Here is a 21,956-nt window from a genome sequence, read left to right as displayed (position 1 = left end):
AGTGAGTGTAAGATACACACACACACATAGTCGCCATTAGGTAGTTATAGTTAGGACCTAGTTTCCGTAGAAAAAGCGTTTTTTGACTTGCCTATATCTTTAGCACTGTTTGATGAAAAAAGTGCCCTGGTGATTCTTGTTGGACATGGAAAGTTTAGGGGTGATCTGTCAAGCGGATACCAAGAAAAATGGGGGCGGAGGTAAAAAAAAGTTGCATTCCCCATGTTAATTCCCATAGGACCTTTTGACACGACTACAGCCCGAACTACTGGACGGAATTACACCAAATTTGGCAGAAAGCTAGCTTTCGGTACACAGATTACGCTTTTGTGTATTTGGTGTCAATCAGTTCAATAGATTTTGAGATACTAAAGGAAATCCAAATTTGTATATCTGGGCTCCAAATAATTTGCGAATATTCGTGAATTTCTGCAAATGCATGTGCGAAAAGAAGCACTGTAATTGGCTGACCGCAACCTGACTAGAAAGTTGCGGTCGCCATTTTATTTCATGGGACACGGTCCCCAGGGGTGAAAATCCGCATTGAAAGTGGCATAAGGGATGTGGTTGGAGGCTCCCTGACTCCAGGGTTGTGATATAGGTGTGTTTAGGTACAAACTCTGGGTTTAAAATATTTTGCATCACCATCTGCGATATTCGTGAATATTTGTGAATAATTCTCAAAATATTTGCAAATATGAAAACATTTGGAAGAGAAACCACAGACTCATTCATATACTAATTTATTCACTTATACATGCACTCATGAACTCATGCACCCACTCACACCCCCCACTAAGACACTTATGCAGCCACTCACAGACCCAGTGAGTCACTGATGCACCCACACACAGACCTATTGATACACTCATACAGCCACTCACAGATCATTCAGAGCCTCACACACTCACTCACAGACCAACTCAGACAGTGACATACCCACTCACACACCCACTTAGATCCTCATGCACCCACTCACAGACCCACTCAGACACTGATGCACCCACTCACGACCCAGTGAGACACTGATGCACCCAGACACAGACCCACTCAGACACTCATACACCCACTCACAGTCCACTCAGAGTCTCATGCACCCACTCACACACCCACTCATCAACCCATCCAGACCCTCACACACACCCTCACAGACCCACACAGTCCCTCATGCACCTACTCACGGTCCCATTCAGACCCTCGCACCCACTCACATATCCACTCAGGCCCTCATGCACTCACTCACAGACCCACTCAGACACTGTCGCATCCACTCACAGACCTACTCAGACGCCCATTCACTGACCCACACAGACACTGACACATCCACTCATAGACCCATTCAGACCCTCATGCACCCACTCACACACTGATGTGCCCACTCACAGACCCTTTGAGGCACTAATGCACCCTCACACAGACCCACTGAGGCATGCATACACCCACTCACAGACCACTCAGAGCCTCATGCACCCACTCACAGACCCACTCAGACACTGACACAATGACCCAGTCAGACCCTCAGACACTCACAGACCTTCTCCATCTCTCACACATCCAGTCACTGACGCACCCACTCAGACCCACTCAGACCCTCATGCACCCCCTCACAGACCCACACAGACACTGACACACCCAGCATAGGTAGTGCACCCACTGGGTTTTGCCATCTTGGATTCCACGGTGGTGGGGCACTCTGGGAGCAACTGAGTGGCCAGTGCCAGCAGGTGATGTCAGAGCCCTCCCCTGTTAGTTGCTTACCTGGGTAGCCAACCAATCCCCCTTTCAGGGCTATTTAGGGTATCTCCTCTGGGTGTTTCCTCAGATTCGGATTGCAAGACTCCAGCAGGAATCCTCTGCATCCTTTACTTCATATTCTGCTGACAAAACTGCATCTGGACCCTCAAGGAACTCTACAAACTGCAACAAAGAAGCAAAGACGACTTCTGCAACATTGTATCTTCAGCTCCTGCCAGCAACTGCAACTGTTTCCAGATCGTGCATCCTCCGAGGACTGCCTGTCTTCGGCCTGCACCAGAAGAAGCAAAGGAATCTCCCTTAATGTGAAGGAGTCTCTTCCCTGCATCAGCAGGCACCCCTCTGAAGCGACGACTGGTGGCGTGGGTCCCCTCTTCTGACGACGAGCGTGGATCCAGCAACACAGATAGTGGACTAAAGTGACACCGACAATCCCAAGGCACAGCTCTCCAACTTTGGTGGTGGTAAGAGCTTTCCTTCCCACGCAAGACAGTACCCCCATGCACCGCGTGATTTGCATTTGCCAAGCTTGTGTGCGACCTTCCACAAAGTTCTTTGTGCACAGCACAGCTTAGGCCCCCAGAACTCCATCCTGCGACGCACAAGTTCCTGAGGGGTTCTCTGACGACGTGGGATCCCTTTGTGTTGTGGTGCGTGGGCCTCTATTTGCACCTTCTTTGTCCCCATGCTGTGGGACTCCTGTGCGTGCTGCTTGGTCTTCTGAGGGCTCTCTGAGTTGCTGAGATCCCCCTCTGTCCTCCCCTCCTGGGTAGAGGCCACCAGGTCCTGGGCAGCGCAATTTTCTGCTAACCGCGTGCTTTGCGTGTGCCAAAGCTTGTTGGCGGAATCCAGTGACGCAAACCAAACTGCAATCTTCCATCTGGTGTGGGACATCATCAGCATCAACCAGGCACCCGCATCCGTCTTCTTGGGTGCAGTACTGACTGTTCTTCCTCATCGGTGGTTCTTCTATTGCACCTTCATCTGGGATAGCAGGGGCTCCTGTTCTCCCTGGACTCTTCAGTGCTTCTTGGACTTGGTCCCCTTCTTCCACAGGTCTTCAGGTCCAGGAATCCATTGTTGGTGTCTTGCAGTCTCTTCTGGGTTTTGCATTATCTTCATCATGAATTCTTTGTTCTAGGAAACTTACTGTGATTTACTCCTATTTTCCTGGGCTCTCGCTGGGTTCTATTACTTACCTTTAGTGTTTTCTTACACTCCCAGCACCCCTCTACACACTACATCTGCCTAGCTGGGAGACCGACTTTCGCATTCCACTAATTTAGTATATGGTTTGTGTTCCCCCCAGGCCTATTGCAACCTATCGTGATTTTCACTATTTGCACTGTTTTCTAACTGTTTTTACAGCTATTACTTACCTCCTAAGGGGGTATAGTCTCTAAGGTATTTTTGGCATTGTGTTCTAAAAATTAAGTACCTTTATTTTTGTAACACTGAGTATTTTCTTTTGTGTGTGTGAGTACTGTGTGCCTACAATGGTATTACAAGAGCTTTGCATGTCTCCTAGATAAGCCTTGGCTGCTTAGCTACAGCTACCCCAGATAGACAGATCTTTTGTAACACATTTCAGTCCATTTGAAGTTAAAAGTATAGTAAATCTTCTCTTTGTTTTCTTCCTCTTTGTCTCAATGGTGTATAAAATGATAGTGACAACAGCCAACGCGTTTTGTCCTCCAACTTTGGACTTCTTCAGGGCTTTAACATAACACATATAATACATATTAGAAACACAAACAACAGTAAACAAATACCCACATATTACATAATCAAAAGGGTATATGTAACTTATTTATTTATACATATAGACAAACATAAATATAAATAACTTTACACATGTGCAAACAAACAAATAAAACATAACAACAAGAAAAAATAGACAAAGGAATTTAACAAATAATCACTCAAATAATATCTAATACTAAATAATCACCAGTGATACCCAATGTGATCAACTGATAAATTACTTCATCTACCTAATAAGTGACCTGTGTGAAAACAATTGTTTGAGTCCCGTGCGTGGCATATTTGTGACATACCCAATCCATTCCTGACTGGTTTGTCAACTCTTAATTGTCCTCATATCCATTGGCTCAGCCATAGCACATCTGGTATGAAAAGCAAATCAGTGCTATTTAGCACTTTCTGAAATCTTTGCTAAACAAAAAATACCAACACCACTGAAATACATCTGATAGCTCAATGGTAAATGACCCATCTTCCATACTATATCACAACACTAGACAATAATCTACAGCAAAATTACTACTTTGAACTACTCCTTAAATATGTCCATACAAGTGAATGAATATCCCTGTGATCTAAACCATTTCGATTCCAACAGTTCTGACACACCCAGACATGGTCACACTCTCAGTAACAAAGTAACTTGATAGTCATAAAACCCGATATAATCATCTATAACAGCATTATATCAGCCTAAGACCTTGTTACAATTCCGTTTCAGTCAATTTAATATACTACATAACAAGTCCTTCACATGTTTTATCAACACAAGTACCTGCTGAGATCTCCCAGAGCTAAATACTTAGGGCCATATTTATACTTTTCGACGCACAACTGCGCCAACGCAGTTGTGCGTCAAAAAATTTAACACCGGCTAACGCCATTCTGAAGCACCATGCGGGCGCCGTATTTATTGAATGACGTTAGCCGGCCTTAGCCGGCGCTGCGGAGTGGTGTGCGTCAAAAAAAAATGACACACACCAGGCAGCGCCGGCGTAGGGGAAAATGGAGCTTGGGCGTCCAAAAATGGGGCAAGTCAGGCTGAGGCAAAATTATCGCCTCAACCCGATTTGCGCCATTTTTTTTTTACGCCCAGACGCCATTAACATGACTCCTGTCTTAGCAAACACAGGAGTCATGCCCCCTTGCCCAATGGCCATGCCCAGGGGACTTATGTCCCCTGGGCATGGTCATTGGGCATAGTGGCATGTAGGGGGGCACAAATCAGGCCCCCCTATGCCACAAAAAAAAAATATATATATACTTACCAGCACTTACCTTAAGTTCCCAGGGGTGGGTCCCTCCATCTTTGGGCGTCCTCCTGGGGTGGGCAAGGGTGGCAGGGGGTGTCCCTGGGGGCATGGGAGGGCACCTGTGGGCTCCTTCCGAGCCCACAGGTCCCTTAACACCTGCCCTGAGCAGGCGTTAAAAAATGACGCTAACGCGGCTAGACGTCATTTTGTAAGGCCCGCCCACTCACGTGCGTCATTTTTGCAGGGGAGTGTAAATAAGGCGCACAGGCCTGGGAGTAATTTTTTGACGGGAACGCCTACCTTGCATATAATGAACGCAAGGTAGGTGTCCACGCAAAAAAATTACGCAAACTCCATGAACTTTGGCGCTAGACGCGTCTAACGCCAAAGTATAAATATGGAGTTATTTTTGCGTCGAATTTGCGTAAAAAAAAACGACGCAAATCCGGCGCAAACAGAGTATAAATATAGCCCTATGTGCAGCAACTCCCATCTTCGATATAATTTCATGGTTTTTCCGAACGTTAAATTGTTTAACAAGCCAAATCTCACAAGGGCGGTCAAAGTTTAAATATACTGCCCCTACTGGCAATATCAGGTAAAAGTAATCCCTAGACTGGCCATTTCGACCCGGAAATTTAGTCGTATGGGTCAACGACGTCCCTCGTCAGAAAAAAAGGTTGCTCGCAGCAGCCATCTTAGATTATCCACGAGTCCAGAGTGCTACACAGTGCACCAACAAAGTACAATCATTAGTGCCCGGGTCATGCCCTTATTTCAATTTATATAAGACCACATATTCATGACAACTGCTCCATAAGTACGTCCACTGAATCTTGATTACTGAATACCAGAGCCACGAGATTAATAAGAACCATGGCAGCCATCTTGAAGTGTGTTGGAACGAAGGAAACTTCCTCAGTTTGGGTCAAAAAATATGGCTCATCAGAAAAGTAGTTAAAATGTACAGGACACCTAAATATCACATATCACATATCCAAACGAACTAACAGAATAGTTTGTCAACACACTTAGACAATAAAATAATTCCACAATTCCAAGTATTCCTATCACTATATATACACACATCTGTCTGCTGAATGTTCAAGAAGTTAATACATTACGTGAACCAACAAACATAGCCTTCAAAATAAAAATAGTACTATAATATTAATTCAATATATCTCGAAATAATTATTAAAAATTGTTAGTAAAGTTGAACTTCCAACTATAATGAAACCATCAGGTGGATAATTAAATGAGCCAAAAAACGTAATACTCAGACAATGACACCTACTGGGTGGCCCAGATAAACCACTTTCCCCTGCCCTATCTGGCACTTTGAGGCCTGCCTTTTGCAGGGCCGCCAAAACTTTCCACAGGTGGACCAGGTGATCATCCCAGGTGCAGCTAAAGAAAGCTATATCATCCAGATATGCTGCACTAAAAGCTTCCAACCCTTGCAGGACTGTGTTCACCAACCTTTGAAAAGTGGCAGGTGCATTCTTCAGACCAAAGGGCATCACAGTGAATTGATAGTGCCCTCCAGTGGTTGAGAATGCAGTTTTAGGTTTTGCATCTTCTGATAACTTAATCTGCCAATACCCTGCAGTTAAATCAAAAGTTCTTAGATACTGGGCAGAAGCCAGTGTATTTATCAGCTCCTCTGCCCTGGTCAACACAAAACCTCATCTCTCTTTTAGCATCCTTACTGTGAGGTTTTGGAACAAGCACCACTGGGCTAGCCCACAGGCTTTCTGAAGGCTCAATCACTCCTAAGTCTAACATTTTCTGAACCTCTTGTTTAATGCAGTCCCTGACATGGTCAGGCTGCCTATAAATCTTACTTGTTACAGTTAAACTGTCTCCAGTATTGATTGTGTGCTTATACCAAGTAGTGGTACCTGGTATCAGTGAGAAGAGTTCAGAAAACTGACTTAAAAGATTTACACAGTTATCTTTCTGCTCAGCAGTAAGACAATCTGCAGGTACTACTTCCTCCACTAAGCTATCAGCTTCAGTGGTGGAGAAGAGATCAGGGAGAGGGTCACTCTCTTCCTCCTGTCCCTCGTAAGTTGCCATGAGCAGGGTGAGATCAGCCCTGTCATAGTAGGGTTTTAGGTGGTTGACATGGAGCACCCTAAGCGGACTCCTGGCAGTGCCCAGGTATACCAAGTAGGTAACCTCACCCTTTTTCTCTACAATTAGATGGGGTCCACTACATTTGTCCTGGAGTGCTCTTGGGGCCACAGGCTCCAATACCCACACCTTCTGTCTTGGGTGGTACTGGGTCAGGACAGCCTTCTGGTCATGCCATTGCTTTTGCAGCTCCTGGCTGGCCTGAAGGTTTTTACTGGCCTTTTTCATGTACTCAGCCATTCTTGATCTTAGATCAAGTACATAGTCCACAATGTCTTGTTTAGGAGCTTTTAAAGGTTGTTCCCAACCCTCCTTAACGAGTGCAAGGGGACCTCTCACAGGGTGCCCAAAGAGGAGTTAAAAGGGGCTAAAGCTGACTCATTCCTGGGGTACCTCCCTGTAAGCAAAAAGGAGGCAAGGGAACAGGACATCCCATCTCCTTCTGAGTTTTTCACGGAGTCCCATTATCATACCTTTGAGAGTTTTATTAAACCTCTCAACCAGACCATTTGTTTGTGGATGATAAGGAGTAGTGAACTTGTATGTTACACCACACTCCTTCCACATTGCTTTGAGGTATGCAGACATGAAGTCACTACCTCTGTCTGACACCACTTGCTTAGGGAAACCCACTCTAGAAAAGATTCCCAGGAGGGACTTTGCCACTGCAGGAGCTGTAGTGGTCCTTAAGGGGATGGCTTCAGGGTACCTAATGGCATGGTCCACTACCACCAGGATAAATCTATTGCCTGAAGCTGTTGAGGGGTCAAGCGGGGCAACTATGTCAACCACTACCCTTTCAACGGGCACCCCAACCACAGGAAGTGGAATTAAGGGGGCCTTTTAAGTGCCACCAGTCTTGCCACTGGCTTGGCAGGTCACACAAGAGCGACAAAACTCTTTGGTGTCCTCTGACATATGAGGCCAGTGAAACAGGGGAACAAGTCTGTCCCCAGTTTTACTTTGGCCCAAATGCCCAGCCAAGGTAATGTCATGTGTCAAGGTAAGAAGAAACTCTCTGTATTGCAAAGGGATGACCAATCTCCTGGCAGCTCCAGGTTAGGATCCCTTGATTCAGTATACAGGAGGTTGTCTTCCCAATACACCTTATGGCTATCACTGACATCCCCATTCTGCTGTTTGACAGCTTGCTGTCTCAAACCCTCTAGTGTGGGACAGGTCTGCAGTGCCACACTCAGGTCTTCCCTAGCAGGAACTCCTGCACCCAAAAGCTCAGCAGTGTCTGCTGCCAGCTCATATGGTGTAGGTTCTGCAGGGAGAGGATTCCTCTTCCTCAGAAGGGGAATCTTCTGGTGAGGGAGGGATAGTGAGCAAGGATTTACCCTTTCTACCCCTAGCCTTTGGGAGCATGTGGTCCATTGTTCCAGGATCCAAGTTTCACTGTCCTTTTTGCTTTTTGACCTGAGCCCTTGTCATATCAAAGATATGCTCAGGAATGCCCAAGATTGCTGCATGAGCCTCCAACTCCACTTCGGCCCAAGCTGATGTCTCCAAATCATTGCCTAGTAAGCAATCTATAGGTAATTCAGTGGCTACCACAACTTTCTTTGGCCCTGTAGCCCCCCGCCCCCAGTTGAGATTCACAACAGCCATGGGGTGGCTGAGTGTATTATTGTGAGCATCAGTCACTTCGTACTGCTGACCAAGTAGGTGTTGATCAGGGTGAACCAGTTTCTCTATACCCATAGTTACACTGGCTCCTGTGTCCCTGTAGGCCTCAACCTCAACAGTGTTAATTAGGGGTAGTTGCTTGTACTTACCCATATTAAGTGGACAAGCAACCAAGGTGTCAAAGTCAATGCCACCATCAGAGACTAAAACAGCCTCTGTGGTCTCCCTAACAAGACCAACCCCAACTACACTGCCAATAGTGAGCCCAGCTACACCCTTGGATTGGCTATTTGTAGTAGACTTCCCACCACCACTGCTATTACTAGGGGCACTAAAGTTTGCAGTTGGGGTTGTGGTTGTGGGACGTTTGGTGTTTTTCTTTGGACAAGTGGCATCACTTGCCTAATGGCCTTTTACTTTACATAAAAAACACAAAGGCTTTTTCCGATTGTGAGAAGAGGATTTGGACCCATCACCCCCAGAGGATTTTTGTGGGCCTGATGAAGACTCTTTGAAGATTTTTTATCTTTCTCCCCACCCTTATCAGAAGACTTACCATCCTTCTTCTTGCCATACTTGTCACCCCTTTATGAACTTTTCTGTTAACTCTTGTTCTGACCCATTTGTCTGCCTTCTTTCCCAATTCTTGGGGAGAGGTCAGATCTGAGTCTACCAAGTCCTGGTGCAACAAATCAGACACACACTTGTTCAAAATATACTCTCTCTGGATTAGATTATACAGGCTTTCATAGTCAGTCACCTTACTGCCATGTAACCAACCCTCAAAGGCTTTCACTGAACCGTCTACAAAGTCTGTCCAACCTTGAGAGGACTGTTTTCTGGTGTCTCCAAACTTAATCCTGTATTGTTCAGTGGTTAAGCCAAATCCATCCAAGAGTGCATCCTTCAAAACTTTGTAGTTATTAGCATCACTTTCTTTGACAGTAAGGAGCCTATCCCTACCCTTACCAGTGAAAGATAGCCACATGATAGCAGCCCACTGCCTTTGAGGGACCAACAGGCCCTCTCAAGTGCAGCAAACCACTTGTTAATGTCACCCCCCTCCTCGTAAGGGGGGACTATCTTATTCAGCTTTCTGGAATCTTGCTCTCTAACAGGATTGCTATCAAAAACACTGCTGCGGCCACCATGGCAACTAAACCCAACCTCTGTTTTTCCCTTTCCACATCCAGAGATTCCATGTCTAAGGCCAACTGCTGCTGTTTAAGCTTCAGCCTGGCCTCTTCCAATCTCCGCTTTCTGATTTCCCTTTCCATTAAGTTATCCTCAGGGTGGGAGGCTTGGGAATTGTGAGACACAGAAGAAATGTGGGAAATGGCAGAGCTGGAACTGTCCCTAACTGACTGGACTCTAGTAACCTGGCCTTTAGGAGTGAAAGGTGCCCTACTAATGTGTAACCCCCTCCCACTACCAGTGTCACTAGGTGGGCTGTTAGCTGGCAGGTCCTTGGAAGAACTCTCCTCAGCATCCTCAGGGGACTCCTCTGAGTCTGGCTGGGTATCCCACTCCTCTACCTCCTGTTCCTGGGAGGGGCCAGACTGGTTCTGGTCACTTTCTAGGAGAAGGCTAAGGAGAAGATCTTTTGTAGGATTCTTACCAATTGCTAAACCTCTTTCTACGCAGAGACCCTCAAACTTTTAAAGTTTAGATTCCCATATGTTGCCTGGACAACTGTGGGAGTAAGCTCTACTGCAGATATGATAAAAAGGTTTGGGACAGAGAGGGAAAAAAGCTTTTGGGACTTTTAAAAGAACAGAGAAACACTTTTTCAAACTATTGAAAACTTTTAAAAGTTTTCAGAAACTTTTCAGAAACTTTTTAGAAAGTTTTAGAGAAGGAAAGTTAAACGGTTTAGGTAATTGTGTATATATTGAAGTATTTGGTATATGTTTTTATTATGAAAAGCACCAATGACAAAGTGGTAAAGCAGTTACAAGTACTTATCCCATCGCTGCACCACCAATGTAGGAGCCTGGCCTGGCTTATAGTGGGTATCTTGTGGTACTTACACCTTGTGCCAGATCCAGTTATCCCTTATTAGTAGATTAGTAGTGTTCTAGCAGCTTAGACTGATAGAGGTAGCTATAGCAGAGCAGCTTAGGCTGAACTAGGAGACATGCAAAGCTCCTACTATACCACTTATATCACTTAGCACTATATCATAAGAAACACAATACTCAGAGTTACTGAAAATAAAGGTACTTTATTTTAGTGACAATATGCCAAAAGTATCTCAGAGGATATACTCCCTTAGCAGGTAAGTAATATACACAAAATATACACACAAACCAAAATCAGGTAAGTAAACAGTTAGAAAAGTAGTGCAAACACTGTAGAACACAATAGAATGCAATAGGAGACAATAGGCCTAGGGGCAACACAAACCATATACTCCAAAAGTGGAATGCGAACCACAAATGGACCCCAGGCCTAGTGTAGTGTGTAGAGGGTCGCTGGGAGTGTAAGAAAACAATAAGGGTGTCCAATCCAAGACCCTGAAAAGTATGAGTAAAGTTACCCTACTACCCCAGAAAGACAGTAAAGTCAAGATAGGGGATTCTGCAAATACAACAACTGACTGCAAAGCATTGAAGACGGATTCCTGGACCTGAGGACCTGCAAAGGAAGGGGACCAAGCCCAAGAGTCATGCAAGTGTCCAGGGGGGCAGGAGCCCACTAAACCCCGGATGAAAGTACAAAAGGGCTGCCTCCTGGTGGAATAAGCCAAAGGTTCTGCAACAACGGAAGGAGCCAGGGACTTCTCCTTTGGTCAAAAGATGTCCCACGGCGTGCTGGAGGATGCAGAGTTGTTTCCATACAGAAAAACAACAAACAAACCTTGCTAGCTGCGAGAGTCGCGGTTGAGGATTTTGGGTGTTGCCATGGTCCAGGAAGGACCAGGAGGTCGCCCCTTGGAGGAGGAGACATAGGGGGTGCTCAGCAACACAGAGAGAGCCCACGCAGAAGCAGGCAGCACCCACAGAAGCACCTGAACAGGCGTTCAGAAGATCTGTGCATGACGGTCGACTCAGCACAACAAAAGAAGATCCCACGAAGTCGGAGTCTAACTCAGCGAGTTGGGCAACGCAGTACAGAGTGCTGGGGACCTGGGCTAGGCTGTGCACAAAGGAAGTCTTGCAAAAGTGCACAGAAGCCCGAGCAGCTGCAGTTCACTCAGTACACAGGATTATCATCTGGCGTGGGGAGTTAAGGACGTCCCTCCACCAAATTTGGACAGAAGGGCCACTGGACTGTCGGGACACTTGGATCCAGCTCCTGTGTTCCAGGGACCACGCTCGTCAAGATGAGAAGGGACCCAGAGGACCGGTGATGCAGAAGTTTGGTGCCTGCATTGGCAGGGGGAAGATTCCGTCGACCCACTGGAGATTTCTTCTTGGCTTCCACTGCAGGGTGAAGGCAGACAGCCCTCAGAGCCTGCACCACCAGGAAACAGTTGAGAAAGCCGGCAGGATGAGGCGCTACAATGTTACTGGTAGTCTTCTTGCTACTTTGTTGCGGTTTTGCAGGCGTCCCGGAGCAGTCAGCAGTCGATCCTTGGCAGAGGTCAAAGAGGGAAGTGCAGAGGAACTCTGGTGAGCTCTTGCATTCGTTATCTAGTGAGAAACCCACAGGAGAGACCCTAAATAGCCCTCAGAGGAGGATTGGCTACAGAGAAAGGTAAGCACCTATCAGGAGGGGTCTCTGACGTCACCTGCTGGCACTGGCCACTCAGATGTGTCCATTGTGCCCTCACCCTTCTGTGTCCAAGATGGCAGAGGTCTGGGACACACTGGAGGAGCTGGTCACTCCCCTTTCCTTTGTCCAGTTTCACGCCAGAGATGGGCTGGGGGGATCCCTGAACCAGTGTAGGCTGGCTTATGGAAGGAGGGCACCACCTGTGCCCTTCAAAGCATTTCCAGAAGCCATGAGAGGCTACTCCTCTCAGCCCCTTAACACCAATTTCCAAAGGGAGTGGGTGTACCACCCTCTCTCAGAGGAAATCCTTTGTTCTGCCTTCCTGGGACTGGGCTTCCCAGGCCCCAGGGGGGCAGAAACCTGTTGGAGGGTTGTCAGCAGCGTTAGCTGCACAGAAAACCCCAGAGAGTTAGTTTGGCAGTACCCGGGCTCTATGCTGGAGCCTCAGGGATGCATGGAATTGTCATTGCATGGACAATGCCATGATCCTAGACATGACCATGTTCGGAGTTACCATTGTGACGCTACATATAGGTATTGACCTATATGTAGTGTACGCATGTAATGGTGTCCCCGCACTCACAAAGTCCGTGGAATTTGCCCTGAACAATGTGGGGTCACCCTGGCTACTGCCAGGGTGCCCTCACACTAAGTAACTTTGTACCTAACCTTCACTAAGTGAGGGTTAGACATATAGGTGACTTATAAGTTACTTAAGTGCAGTGTAAAATGGATGTGAAATAACGTGGACGTTATTTCACTCAGGCTGCAGTGGCAGTCCTGTGTAAGTATTGTCTGAGCTCCCTATGGGTAGCAAAATAAATGTTGCAGCCCATAGGGATCTCCTGGAACCCCAATACCCTGGGTAGCTAGGTACCATATACTAGGGAATTATAAGGGTGTTCCAGTGTGCCAATACGAATTGGTAAAATTAGTCACTAACCTGCAGTGACAATTTTAAAAGCAGAGAGAGCATAAACACTGAGGTTCTGATTAGCAGAGCCTCAGTGATACAGTTAGGCACCACACAGGGAACACATACAGGGCACACTTTATGAGCACTGGGGTCCTGGTTAGCAGGATCCAAGTGACACAGGCAAAAACAAACATACATACAGTAAAAATGGGGGTAACATGCCAGGCAAGATGGTACTTTCCTACAGAGCAACTGTACTAGTAAAAGCCAATTTACTCATTTACACATGTATTACTACACTGCATATGACAGATTTGGTTTATTACCAGAGTGCAGCAAAATTGACATCTGCCTCACTGATAGCTCATAGCAATTATTTTACATAGGGAAATAACTCACCTAATATTCGTAATATCACTTCTGTATGATTTATCTTTGCTGCACCGCACAAATGTAATCCCTTGTGCGTGCATTTTTGTTTAAAAAATGCCAGGGTATAAACCAAAAATGCAAATTTGCAGAGTATAATATGCTATTTATCACCATTGTTGAGGAAGTAGAGGGGCAACATCACTCACTCGATGTTTTGTTTTTTGTGATTCATGCCTGCCCACACACTTATCAACGGTAATAAACAGCATAATACACACTGCACCTCTACATGTGTGTGTGTGTGTATATATATACATATATATATTTTTATTTTTTATTTTATTTTTTCACTGAAAAAAACAAAGGTTATCAAGACATTATAGTTAGGAAATAGAATTTTTTAAAAACCTTAGCAATGCACTGAAAAAGTCAAAGGTTACAGGGTCTTTAAAGTTAGCTCAGATTTAAGTCATACAAAACCATTAAAATTTGGCAGTTTTAGTTACCTGAGCTAACCATAATTTATGCCAGGCAAAGCACTGCTTATGACCTCACACATTACATCCTTCATGACATGCTCAGTGACATCACTGATGATATCATTGATGACATCTCAAATTACATCACTGATGACATCACTGGTGATATCACCCACAGAACCACTTACACATCCATTCACACCCCCACACAACCTCTCATACACCCACCCAACCACTCACAGACTCATTCACGGACCCATACAACTATTGACACACACACACTCACTCACACAACCACTCACTCACACAACCACTCACTCACTCATCACCCATACAGCCACTCAGACAGCCGCTAGCAGATCCATACAGCTACTCACACCCACAAAACCACTCACTTACACACCCATACAGCCACTCACATACACACTCACACACCCATAGATCCATTCACATACCCATTCACATACTCACACAGCTACTCACACAACCACTCACTCACCCATACAGCTAACAGAGCCAATCAGTCACCCATACAGCTACTCACACATCCATTCACACATCAACAAAACCACTTACTTACCTATTCACACATCAATACAATCACTCATGCACCGACTAACTCATCTATACACCCACTCACATAAATACTTATTGTGCAAAACAGCCACTCACACACCCACACACCAAGTCAAACAGCTGTTGGTTTACCCATACATCCGCTTACACATACAGTCGCTCAACCATAAAGCCATTCACACAGCCACCCAGTCACCCATACAGTCACTTACACACACAATCATCTGCCCATAGAGGCATTCACATAGCCACAGAGTTACTTATAAAGCCACTTGCACACACAGTCATCCACCCTTTAGAGATATTCACACAGCTACCACACTCACCTATACAGCCACTCACACACACACTAACCCACCTATACAACCACTCACTCACCCATACAACTACTCACAAACCTATACAGTTACAGTGCCAATCATATGACATATATTAGAAACAGTATCACTCATTACTACTAGAAAAAGATTAGAATTTTTAATTCTGCAGTACTTAGTATATATCTTTAACTCTCAGATTGTTTACAGAACAATTACACACACTGGATAATGTAATCAGTGATGTCATTTGAGTTGTCATCAATTATGTCATCAGTGATGTCATTGAGCATGTCATGAGTGATGGAATATGTGGGTCATAAGCATTGCAGGAGGGTAAGTTATAGTTAGCTCAGGTAACTGTAACTGCTGAGTTTCAATGGTTTTGTATGAGTTAAATCTGAGTCTAATCACAGCGTCCCTGTAACTGTTGTTTTCAGTGAATATAAAGGTCACAGGGTGATTCTGAATTTACTCATACAAAACCATAGAAATTCAGGAGTTATAGTTAGAGTTCTTTGAAGTAACTATAACTCGCGCTTGCGCCATGCCCTGCTAATTACCATAAATTACTCCAAATTATTGAAGAAAAAACTGTGCATGGAAGTGGCGCGAGTTATAGTTACCTTAGAGCGTGAGTTATAGTTACTTGAAAGAACTCTAACTGCTGAATTTCTATGATTTTGTATGAGTAAATTCAGAACCTAACTATAACGTCCCTTTGTTTTTTTTAATAATATATATACAAAAAAGGTGACCGTCTTAACCCAGCCTGCTACAGACCTATCTCCCTGCTGGACTCAACAGCCAAACTAGCAGGGAGAATCATCCTGAACAGATTGCAAATTTGGGCAGAAGACAAGAGAGTCTTGTCTCCTGTCCAATACGGATTCAGGAAAGGCATTGGGACAGTGGAACAAAGCCTAAACCTAAGTATCATTATAGGAAAGTATACTAAGATCAGAGAAGGCAACTTGCACCTGGCATTCATTGACTTATCCTCAGCATTTGACTGCGTACTACATGACAAGTTATGGGACATCTTAACCAGCATGGGGGTAGATCCAGCAATAATCCAGTTTATACGAGACATGTATTCAGGGTGCAGAGCAAGAGTGAGGTACGGCCTAAAGGGGGAGAGCACCCGCCCTTTTGGCATATTTAGAGGCGTGCGCCAGGGCTGCGTCCTCGCCCCGTTCCTGTTCTCGTTGTATATAAACAACTTAGAAAATGTGCTGGTTAGTAATTGTAAAGATCTACCCCAAATAGGCAACCGTCCTGTCCCGGTCTTACTTTATGCAGATGACGCAGTTTTAATGGCCAGGACCCCGTTAGCCTTACAAAAACTACTAAATACTTGTATTACATTTATGTCACAATTGGGTCTTACTGTCAATTATTCAAAAACATTCATCATGAATTGTGGTGGGAAACGCGGCAAACCCTACAATATTACAACCGCGGAAGGGAGAGTAGAAACCGCAAGCACCTTTTCCTACCTGGGCATAATGTTCGACAATCAGGGCTCCTGGGTTAACTGTAGGAAGATAAAAAAATCCCAGCATATTAAAACAACGATGGCCTTAAGGTTTTTCTCTAAAAGAATAGGGGGGATTACCCCGCCAAACATGATAAAAATTTACAAAGCTAAGTGCATCCCAGCAGTCACGTATGGGTCCGGTATCTGGGGATACACAGACTGTAATCTGCTACAGACGGCTGAAAACGACTTTTTAAGATATATATTGATGGTACCAAAAGGCACATCATCATACATAATTCATTCAGAACTAGGATCCCCCTTTATCACCGACCTGATAAAGATCCAACCCTTACTGCTATGGCACAAAATTTGGACCTCGGAACACACTGAACTAAATAAGGCCATTTTGACCGACTGCATGGAGTCTACATACGCAACAAGGGTGCCATGGCTAAAATTCATCATGACTTTCTTTGAAAACATGGGCAACAAAGCTTATTACACAAATCCAGCTCTCCTGGAAACAATCTCTAGGAAAGACCTGAGTGCTATGGCACTAAAATATCTAGAAGATCTACGATGGGAGGTTGAATCAAAAAAGTCCACCGTCAGTCACAATCAAATAATCTTGTCAACGGAGGCTATTCAGCCTTATCTGATGAACGTGATAAATCCTCGCCATCGTTTTGTGCTCACTAGAATGAGGCTGGATATATTCCATCGTTTGGTGACCTTCCCAACCATGAATGATTGGAGCACCACCCTGAAGGCCTGCCCATGCGACGCAAAGGCACAACAAACCACATTCCATGTGGTTTTATTTTGCAAATTCTACGCTAAGCAAAGAAAGCGCCTAGTAGCCCCTCTCCTAAGGCTAATCAATCTCCCTCAGTGCCGCACCGCGTACACTTGCCTTCAGGTATTATCATCTATCGAGATGTGCAGAACCTTGGCCAATTTTTTATGCTCTGTATTAAGCACAAGAAAGTGCATGGGGGCTACCAACATAACTTGAACTATTTTAGATTATTTATTATTTTTTAATCTCTAAGATTTTAGCTTATCTTATTGTATTTTATTTATTGTTTATCAAAATGTAAATTATTGTTACTTTTATGACTTGTTGAAAGTCGAATAAAGTCCTTGTACTACTACTATATATATATATATACATATATATATATAGATTTGTGAAACATCTCAAGGAAGAGCAGCATTCTAAGTCAGTGACACCTCTTTATTGTGTTGAGACTGACCCTTATTTGTACTTCCTTCCTAGCTGGTCTCCTGCATCTAGTGGATCTGTTCCTCTGCAAGCAGCCACTTGGTGGCCCCTGGACGTATTCATGGATTATTCAGAACCCATTTTGCATCAAAGGGCATGTTTATGTAGGTTTTGTGTTGCCCTTATTCCATGCAAAGCCTAAGTCAGATTTATCAAGCCATGCAAGACCACCTTGTGCAGCTCTGCATAACTTGATCAATCCAGAGTAACTCAGTGCATCGCAAATTGCTGCATTACTCTGCCCAAGGGAGGCATTCCATGGGTGGAGTGTGGGTGTTCCCACGTATCCACCCAATGATTTTGGCTCATTCCCAGCTAATCATTACTGGTAGACCTGGGAATCTGTCAATATGCCACATCTCACCAAAAATGTTTTCTTCATTCCTCTCCCTTTCCACTGCCCCTTAGCCACCCCTTGTGTGCCATGCTGGTCATATAATGTAGTTCAACATTATGTGCCAGCATGTTTGTTGGTAAATGCATAGCTCACTGTCCCACCCCCAATCTTACTGACCAAGTTACGTGCCTGTCCATAGATGGAGTGTTATGGAGCTGCCTCTCACCTCTTGGGTACTGACCAGATGCATAGGTCATGCTTTGTTAACGTTCTCAGGGCTGTGCTTGTGTGACTGTATCGCTTGGTCCTCCTTTGCCTAAAGTGTCTTTTCCAATGTGTGATGTGCTCCTTGCAGGTGCCTGTGATGTCAGCGGTGGCCCTGGGATGGAGGAGCTGAGGATTGTCCTCATTGACCTGACTGGAGACGGCACACACGCAGCACTGAACACCCTCCTTGGCAGAGAGGACGGGCTAGAATACAAGTCAGACACGGGAGAGTGCACCAAGAGGAGTTGTGTGCGGGATGGGAGGAGGCTGGCACTTACAGAATGGGCTCTGCCCCTTGACCTTGAAGATATAGAGGAGGAAAGTCCAGAAGAATGTTGTAAGTGTCTGACTTTCTCTGCCCCGGGCCCTCATGCCATCCTTCTTGTGCTGAACGTGGGGCAGACAGTCACAGAAGGAATGGAAACAATTGCCTTCATCAAACGGCTCTTTTATAATGAAGAAGGGCTGCAAAGGCACGGGCTGGTGCTGTTCTCATGGAAAGAGGGGTTAAAAGGTAAGACGGTGAACAGCTACGTCCAGGCGTCAGGGGCGGCTCTGAAGGATCTCATTGGTGGGTGTGGGGGGCGTCACTGCGTCATCCGCAGCAGAGCACGCGCGGAAGAGAGGGCGCGTGAGAGGTCAGAGGTCATGGCGCTGATAGACACGGTGCTCCAGCGAGGCGCCTTTTACACAGATGAGACCTATCAAATTATCAACGATAAGTTATTGAAATCACTGGAGGTTGTTAAAGAGCGGTGCAACGAAGAAGCGAAGATATTTGAGAAGGCAATACACCGCCAGTATCAGGACCTGATGACAGATCTGGAGGGCGAGAAGGATAGCGCTGAGAAAACCAAACTCATTGAGGACGCGAGGTGGGAAATGAGTAGAAAACTGCGAGAGTCGGAGAGGAAACTCCAAATAAAGCTAGAAGGAGCTCGGGAGGGCGCTGAGGTTGTTATAGCTCTTCTTGCAGCAGAAGTGCAAAAGAATGCCAGTGACTCCGAATAAGCTCTGGTTGTGAATTTACTTTAGCATGGGGGAAGAGCCTCCAGTATAACCTGAAGGTAGGGTTGCCACCAGACTGATTTCCTTCTGACACCGGTATTTTGATGTCCCTGTCAATACAAAAATAAAATGACCTAAAGCCGGTTGTCTTGGCCCCCTTCTGTACACACTTCAAACAGCAAACATTAATAGAAATACCTTTTTAAATGTGCACTAGAACAGTAAAATAAGGCAGACAAGTCATGTTACAGATGAACACATATGACGTCTGGACCATTGAAGACTCCGAAATAACAACAAATGTCCAGTGTTTTTTTCTTCGAAAGATGGCAATCCTGCTAGAAGTTAAAAGAATAGGTGAGGGAGGGAGTCGTATCAGGCTAGCCAAATCAAAGCAAACTCTCTATTGTTGTAACAAGGGAAGGTCCCTGCCTGGTGTATGTTACGTTGTGTTTTGCTGTATTTTGTTTACTTGTGGTATCCTGGCTTTGACATGGTGTTCTTTGGTGTTTTTTGGTTTACTGTGATGCCACATGTTGGGAAATGCTATCTATGCTACTGAGGTTTTCTATGAAAGGATATGTTTTGCTGCCTTGTTTTGTATTGTGTTATTTTGTTATCCTTCAATATCACATGTTGTGTTATTTTATGGACTTCTTTTATATTTATTGTGCTATGGTGTATCCTGGTGTCATTTTGCAATAAAACCAAATAAGTTATGTTCAGAATGTCTGACCTCGCTTTGCGTGGGCACTATACTGTTGTTTACACCACCCTTTTAACACAGAAGACATTTTTCTAGATCCGAGGACTGAGGTAGGCTTACCACCATGTCAGGTACTAGTGGTAAAGAAAAACGCTGGGTGAATCTGCCTCGGCCCTTGGGAAACTCGGCAGTTACAAAACTGTTATTAGCCCCTGAGAATGATACTTTCTGCATAACCAGTGCTCTTGAGCAGTATTGCTTGGGTTTAATTGCAGCATGATGTGTGTGCAGCAGTCCATTTCTGTCTGGAGGCAGCAAGCTGCAGCATGCGCACTGATTCCCTTCAGCAAGGAGCAAAGGGTGGAAGCTGGAGCCCATAATTCCAACATGGCTGCTACTGATCCATTTTGCCAAATTCACTATGTGTGCACATCTGCCGGCTATATTAGGATAGTCACGGACAGTGGTCCGAGGTGGTATAGACACAGAGGGAATCATGACACTTTATTAGCAGAAGACCCACACAGCTGGCACTCTTCAAACGTGAAGTCAAGTGTAGACATCTGTGATATACCATGGACTGGGTCTAAAGATTGTTCCAGCGAGCCAATGCCATAAGAGGGCTCTCTCTAACAGTCATAAGACCTAATTGGGTAACCAAATATCCCTTTCTGTATATCTGTGTGAGTGTTGTGTATGTCTAGATTCTCCCCTGCCTGGCTCCCAGCTGTTTGGGAGGGCCCCTGGCTCTTGTGGGTTTCCCTGCAATGCTCGGAGTGCCCTCCCCGGAAAGGGTGCCAGTGCTGTGGTGAGTCTCTGTCACTTCCTGGTCCCCTCTGGTTTTGCCTGTCTGCTTTGGCTGTGTCTCAAAAAGTGGGGAGTGGAGTGATAAGGGGTGAAGTTGCTTCTGAGTTTTCCCATCTCCCTCTCCCTGGGCATTGTTTTTTGTTTCTGGCTCTTTTTCTGCTCTGCCTTCATTGGCATGGCTGTAGAGCCACTCCTGTTCAGGTGGCTACTCCTGGTTTTCCATTGGTGGCCGTCCACCACGTGTCGGATTCTAGGGTTTTATGCTACTTTCCCTCTTCACTTATCAATTCCTTACCCCTTTCTTTCTGGGCTAGCACTGGTGTTTGTTTCCTCTGCTCCGACGACGCGAGCAGGTGTCATATTTCAATGAATGTGTGTAGCCGGTGGGGCTGCAGTGTGGTTTTCTGGACAGCTCGAGGGCTTGTCCAGGGTCGCAGCCTGAGGGGCTGTAACAGTGGAGCGGTCAGCCAGTGGGGCTGAGGCACGTGTTTTCCGGGACACCCAGTGGGGTGGTCTCCGGTCACACCCGGAGGGGTTGTGACTGTTATATACCCAGCCGGAGGGGCTGGGGGGAAACCTGGCCAGGGGGGCAGTAGTGGTCTGCCCCAGTACAGCAGGCAGGGAATGCACTGCTTATTTGCCTGTCACCTACTCGGTTTGGTTCTTCTGTGAACCACTCTTCCGGACCCCTGGTGCCCGGGGGGCCTCTGGATTGTCCCCAGGGACTTTTTCACCCTGGGTACAAGAGGCGGGTGGCGGGAGGGGTATTTAGATTGTTTTATAGTACCTGTGTTTTGCATGTTGCCATTTATCACATTGTAGCATTGTGCTGTTTTCCATACTGTTTTGTTTTGAGCGTCTGTTCTATCGTGGTGAGGGCCTCTTTTTGACATTGCAAGGAAACTGACAGTATTGTTTCTGTGGCTTTGCGGACATGTGTTGTGCTTTACAATGCCGCCTACATTCTGGTAGCATATGGGATGTCCCTTGAATGAGTGGCTGCCCTTTTTGTGGAGGATAATATAAAAATATAAAAGCCTGAACTGAAGAATGGTTTCCTCCACGTGGTGGGGGGGCTGACAAGGTCAGGGAAGATTGGAGAATGAAACAATTACAGATAATAGGGGCTTGCCAAGCTCTCTT

The 21,956-nt window shown here is 45.5% G+C and overlaps 1 protein-coding gene across 2 annotated transcripts in view; it reads left to right on the top strand.

The window, feature by feature from the left end:
* Nucleotides 1–21,460, top strand: part of LOC138303605 (E3 ubiquitin-protein ligase TRIM39-like) — a 63,410-nt gene extending 41,950 nt beyond the window's left edge. The window contains exon 7 of one of the 2 annotated variants that reach the window (XM_069242895.1): nucleotides 18,381–21,460. In XM_069242895.1, the coding sequence (XP_069098996.1) occupies nucleotides 18,381–19,303 (923 nt within the window). In that variant the 3' untranslated portion in view covers nucleotides 19,304–21,460. The remainder of the gene's footprint in view (nucleotides 1–18,380) is intronic. The other variant, XM_069242896.1, reaches the window with a different exon arrangement.
* The last annotated feature ends 496 nt before the right edge of the window (nucleotides 21,461–21,956 follow it).

The sequence above is a fragment of the Pleurodeles waltl genome, chromosome 7 (assembly GCF_031143425.1).
Source record: "Pleurodeles waltl isolate 20211129_DDA chromosome 7, aPleWal1.hap1.20221129, whole genome shotgun sequence".
Taxonomy (NCBI): domain Eukaryota; kingdom Metazoa; phylum Chordata; class Amphibia; order Caudata; family Salamandridae; genus Pleurodeles; species Pleurodeles waltl.
The sequence above is the reverse complement of the archived record's forward strand: the minus strand, read 5'-3'. Positions and strand labels throughout refer to the sequence as shown.